A 5,000-nucleotide genomic window follows, 5' to 3' on the forward strand; every position below is an offset into this window, starting at 1 on the left:
GTGATGTGGTGATGTGATGTGATGTTGGGTGATGTTATGATGTTATGTGATGTGGTGATGTGATGTGATGTTGGGTGATGTTACGATGTTATGTGATGTGGTGATGTGATGTGATGTTGGGTGATGTTACGATGTTATGTGATGTGGTGATGTTTCAGGTGGTTTGGCTCAAAGATGGCTCAGAGCTCATCTTCGGCCCCAACATCCCAGGGCGCCAGAAGTACACATCAACCCAGCCACCGGATATGTTGGTGTCGACCGTCCATATCGAATCCATGTCCTTTGCTGATAACGGCCAGTACGTCTGCTATATCCCCGGCGCCTCAGACCACATCCTTATCAATATCGAAGGTGGGTCTGATAAGAGGCAGGAGTAATGTTCCAGTTATACATCTGTCTATACTTTCCACCATGCAAGTTGTCCCTCAAGCCCCGCCCCCCTTCTAAGCCCCTCCCCATCCTTATCAAGTTGTCTCCCAAGCCCCGCCCCCCTTTCTAAGCCCCTCCCCATTTTTATCAATATCGAAGGTACGTTTGATAAGAAGCAAGATTAATATTGTACTGACACATCTACCTATACTTCCCACCATACAAGTTGTCGCCCAAGGCCCACCCTCTTTTAAGCCCCACCCCTTCAGCCACCGCCAGAGAGTGGGAGGCCATAGACATGAGGGCGGGGCTTCAGGAAGGGGCGGGGCATGAGAGACAGCATACCTGACACCGAGTATAGGGACCCATCCATATCGAATCAACATCCATCATTGATACGGGTCAATATGTCTGCTATATTATCAGTGCTTCGAACAACACCTTTATCAGTAGCGACAGTAAGGTTGAAGATAAGAAGTGAGGTTAAAATTCTGCTAACGCATCCAGCTGATCACATGATATCATTCCTTTTCTTATCTTGGCCCCAAATTGCCATCTCTCCATCTTGAATGCTGAGTTGTTACAATAGATAATCACTCGAATATGGTAGTAGTCACGAGGAAGTGCTATGGAAAGGATGTAGAGCCACCGCACTGTCCTCTTTCCACGGCATTTCTTCGTGACTAGCATCATACATAATGTTCGGTCGTGTAGCACAGCATTCAAGATGACGAGATGTCAGCATTACACCGGGTTAAAATGAAGACAGAATCAGTATGGCTAGTCACTCTTTCCACAGCACTTCTTCGTGACTAGTGCCACACTCAGCGTTAGTCTCTTCCTATAACTCAGCCTTTAAGATGGCGATATGGCAACTTTTTGCCAAGTTTGAGTGACTAGAGTATAGTCAAAATCCACCCCACACAATCTGATTACACCTGGCCATCACCTGAGCTGTGAGGGGTTAGGGATATTTGCCAAGTGAAGACAGACACACTATAGATATTTACCAGGTGAAAGCAGACACTCTATCCACCTATTGCCAGACGCCTTAATCCCATACGGGATGACCACAAACAAATCGCTTCCATGTCGCCCTGTCCCCTGCCATTTCACTGCCCTCCCCCCAGCTCATCCCCTCCTCTCTCATATACCTCTCCTCTCCATCCCTCCATCTCATCCTTGGCCTCCCCCTCCCTCTCCCCCTCTCTACCTCACTCACACTCTCCTCGTCAGTCTCTCGCTTTCCACACTATAGATAACTTAACACATCCGCAGGTCGCCCTCCACGTCTGCTTGGAGTGACAGGAGAGAACTTCTTCGAGGACGAGGCGTTAACCTTGAGATGCACCACACAGTATGTCAAAGATCCGCAGGTAAGTGACTCAGGTGTGGGATGGCTCTTGGTATATTCTTGAGGCCTCGTTAGCTTTCTCCTCCTCCTCCTCCTCCTCCTCCTCCTCCTCCTCCTCATCCCCCTCCTCTTCCTCCTTCTTTATGCTGATCATATCAGAATAATTTTGGCCATGTGGAGAGGATGGGGAGCAAGAGACTAACGAGGAGAGTGTATGTGAGTGAGGTGGAGGGGGGGAGAGGGAGGTAGAGGCAGAGGATGAGATGGAGGGATGGAGTGGAGAGGTATATGAGAGAGGGGAGTGAACTGGGGGGAGGGCAGTGAAATGGTGGGGGACAGGGCGACATGGAGGTGATTTGTTTGTGGCCACCCCTTGCTTGATTGAGGCGTCTGGTAAAGGAGTGTACATGAGAGAAAGATGTACATGAGAGAAAGAAGTGTACATGAGGGATAGAAGTGTACGTGAGAGAAAGAAGTGTACATGAGGGAAAAGTGTACATGAGAAAGATGTGTACATGTGAGAAAGAAGCGTACATGCGGGAAAGAAGTGTACATGAGAGAAAGAAATGTACAAGAGGGAAAGAAGTGTACATGAGAGAAAGAAGTGTACATGAGAGAAAGAAGTGTACATGAGAGAAAGAAGTGTACATGAGAGAAAGAAGTGTGCATGAGAGAAAGAAGTGTGCATGAGAGAAAGAAGTGTACATGAGAGAAAGAAGTGTGCATGAGAGAAAGAAGTGTGCATGAGGGAAAGAAATGTACATGAAAGAAGGAAGTGTACATGAGGGAAAGAAATGTACATCAGGTAAAGAAGTGTACATGAGAGAAAGAAGTGTACATGAGGGAAAGAAGAGTACATGAGGAGTGTACATATAGAAGATAAAGCCTTGTACCTCGTTCTCATCATCATCATCATCATCATCATCATCATCATCCGGACCTCCTTTCCCACTCAAGGGCAGGGTGGGGAGTAGCAATGTCCAGACAGCCCAAATTTGCCCAAACCAATGGGCCACGCTTCCATTTACTCATCATTCAAGCCCCAGGGATCCTGGCTCTATCGGATACGCCAAAAACATTCACCACATTCTGTAGCTTCACATAAACGTATCCGATTGAGTCAATCCGGACGCTGTCACGTTAAAAAGGGTTGCCAAATCCCTGATCATGCACTTCTCCTCACAACATTCATCCAGCCAGCTTGATCTCTTGTCAGTTCCCTAGCCTCACCGACTTCCAAACCTCTCTTCCTCACACACTCATCCACCATATCTCTCCACCTTCTCCTTGGCCTACCTCGCCTCCTCCCTCCTTCAAATTCGCTCAGATATACCTTCTTCACCACTCTGTTGTTATCCATTCTTTCCACATGACCATACCATCTCAGTACACTTTCTTCGATTCTGGTGTCCACAGACTTCCTCACTCCACATCTTTCACGAATCATTATTTCATATCCTATCCACTCTGTATTCCATATACATTCCTCAGCAGTCCCATCTCCACTGCTCTTACTCTTGACTTTTCATTTTCATGCCACACCATAGTCTCACATCCATATGTTATATTTGGCACCAACACTCCTTCATGTAAGCCTCGTGCAGCTGCAACACTCAAGCCTCTGTTTCTTATCAAGGCCTTCATTGCACCAGCTACTTTTCTTCCTTGTGTCACTCTACTTTCAACTTCTTTTGCACATTTTCCTCTCTTTTCTGTCACTGTACCCAGGTATTTGAACTCTCTCGCCAGTTCCAGTCTCTCTCCATTCACTGTAACATCGCACTGCGAGTCACCTTCTCTCTCACTAACCATTACTTTACTCTTTTCTACATTTTCTCTCAGGGCATGACGCCCACAGACATCAGCAAAACTCTGCACTAGCCTACCAAGTTATTGTCCGGTACTTGCAAGCAGTACTGCATCATCAGTATACAACAAATTTGAGATGTTCCATCCATCATCATTCAATACCAGTACCATCCCTCTCTCCATTACTCGTGTTTTTACTTCTCTCATCACCCCATCCATATATATATTGAACAACAATGGGGACATCACACAAGCTTGTCACACGCCCACACCGATCGTGAACCATTCACTTAGATGCCCATTAACCCTTACACATGCTTCACTACCATCATAAAAACTCTTGACGGCACCTAGCAGCTTACCATCTACACAATACATGTGCAAAACCTTCCACGATCCCTCTCTGTCCACTTTGTTGTATGCTTTTTCCAGATCCATGAATGCCATAAACACCTTATGGTCCTTCTCTCAAGCCTTCTCTGCTATCTGTCTCACTGAAAATATTTGATCCACACATCCTCTGCCACTCCTAAAGCCACCCTGTTCATCACTCACTAGGACTTCTGATATCTCTCTTACTTTCTCTATAATAATTCTTCCATATACCTTCCCTATCACACTCAGTAAGCTTATGCCACGATAATTCTTGCACTCATTGTTCACCTTTATTTTTGTACAGGGGTACAATCACAGCCTTTTTCTACTCTGCAGGCACAGTTTCACTCATCCATGCCTTTTTACATATCTCCAACAAGCACTTCATTCCAATCTCTCCACTACACTTAAGCATCTCTGCATACACCTCATCAACCCCAGCTGCTTTCCCATTTTTCAGCCGCTTCACAGCACTCTTCACCTGTGCGAGTGTCACGTCTCCTGGCACTGCATTCCTTCTCTGCACACCCCCCAAATCAATCATGTTTACAGCCGCTCTGCTCCCTCTATTCCCATTCATCAGGCTTTCAAAATATTCTTTCCATCTGGTCCTTACTTCATCCCCATGGGTCTACCTCTTACATCCTTCACATTTCTTTCCGCTTTCACTTCTACATTTCTGCACCTCTTTCCAGGATAACTTTCTATTTTCAGAATAGTTTGCATTGATTGTTCTTCCCAGATCATCATTTACCTCCTCCTTTTTCCTCGTCACTAGTAGTCTCTTTACGTGCTTCTTGCTCTCAATATATTCAGTTCTTATTTCAACTGATCCACTCTCCTGCAACCACTTTAGCCATTTCTTCCTCTTTTCCTCCACTGCTCTCTTTACCTCCTCATCCCACCATGTCATACCTTTCTCCTTTGTTGTTACTCTTGCCACACCACACACCTCTTTAGCATTCCTAACTAAGCAATCCCTATATGCATTCCACAGGCTGTCCAGATCCATTACATTCCATTTCACTGATTCCTTGATCCTCAGCTTCTCAACTCTTTCTCTCTCCCAGGATAAGTCGGTTGTGTGGAAGTT

The 5,000-nt window shown here is 45.9% G+C and overlaps 1 protein-coding gene across 1 annotated transcript in view; it reads left to right on the forward strand.

Annotated features, from left to right (window-relative positions):
- The window catches only part of LOC145409811 (uncharacterized), a 103,882-nt gene that overhangs the window by 9,689 nt on the left and 89,193 nt on the right, over nt 1-5,000 (forward strand). Inside the window, exons 8-10 of the mRNA XM_080280118.1 lie at nt 159-351; nt 1,648-1,745; nt 4,978-5,000. The exon at nt 4,978-5,000 is cut by the window's right edge and continues 167 nt beyond it. Coding sequence (XP_080136244.1) covers nt 159-351; nt 1,648-1,745; nt 4,978-5,000 — 314 coding nt within the window. The remainder of the gene's footprint in view (nt 1-158; nt 352-1,647; nt 1,746-4,977) is intronic.

This window comes from Coenobita brevimanus, chromosome 83 (genome assembly GCF_032717465.1).
Source record: "Coenobita brevimanus isolate Jiangsu-jjx chromosome 83, ASM3271746v2, whole genome shotgun sequence".
Classification (NCBI taxonomy): domain Eukaryota; kingdom Metazoa; phylum Arthropoda; class Malacostraca; order Decapoda; family Coenobitidae; genus Coenobita; species Coenobita brevimanus.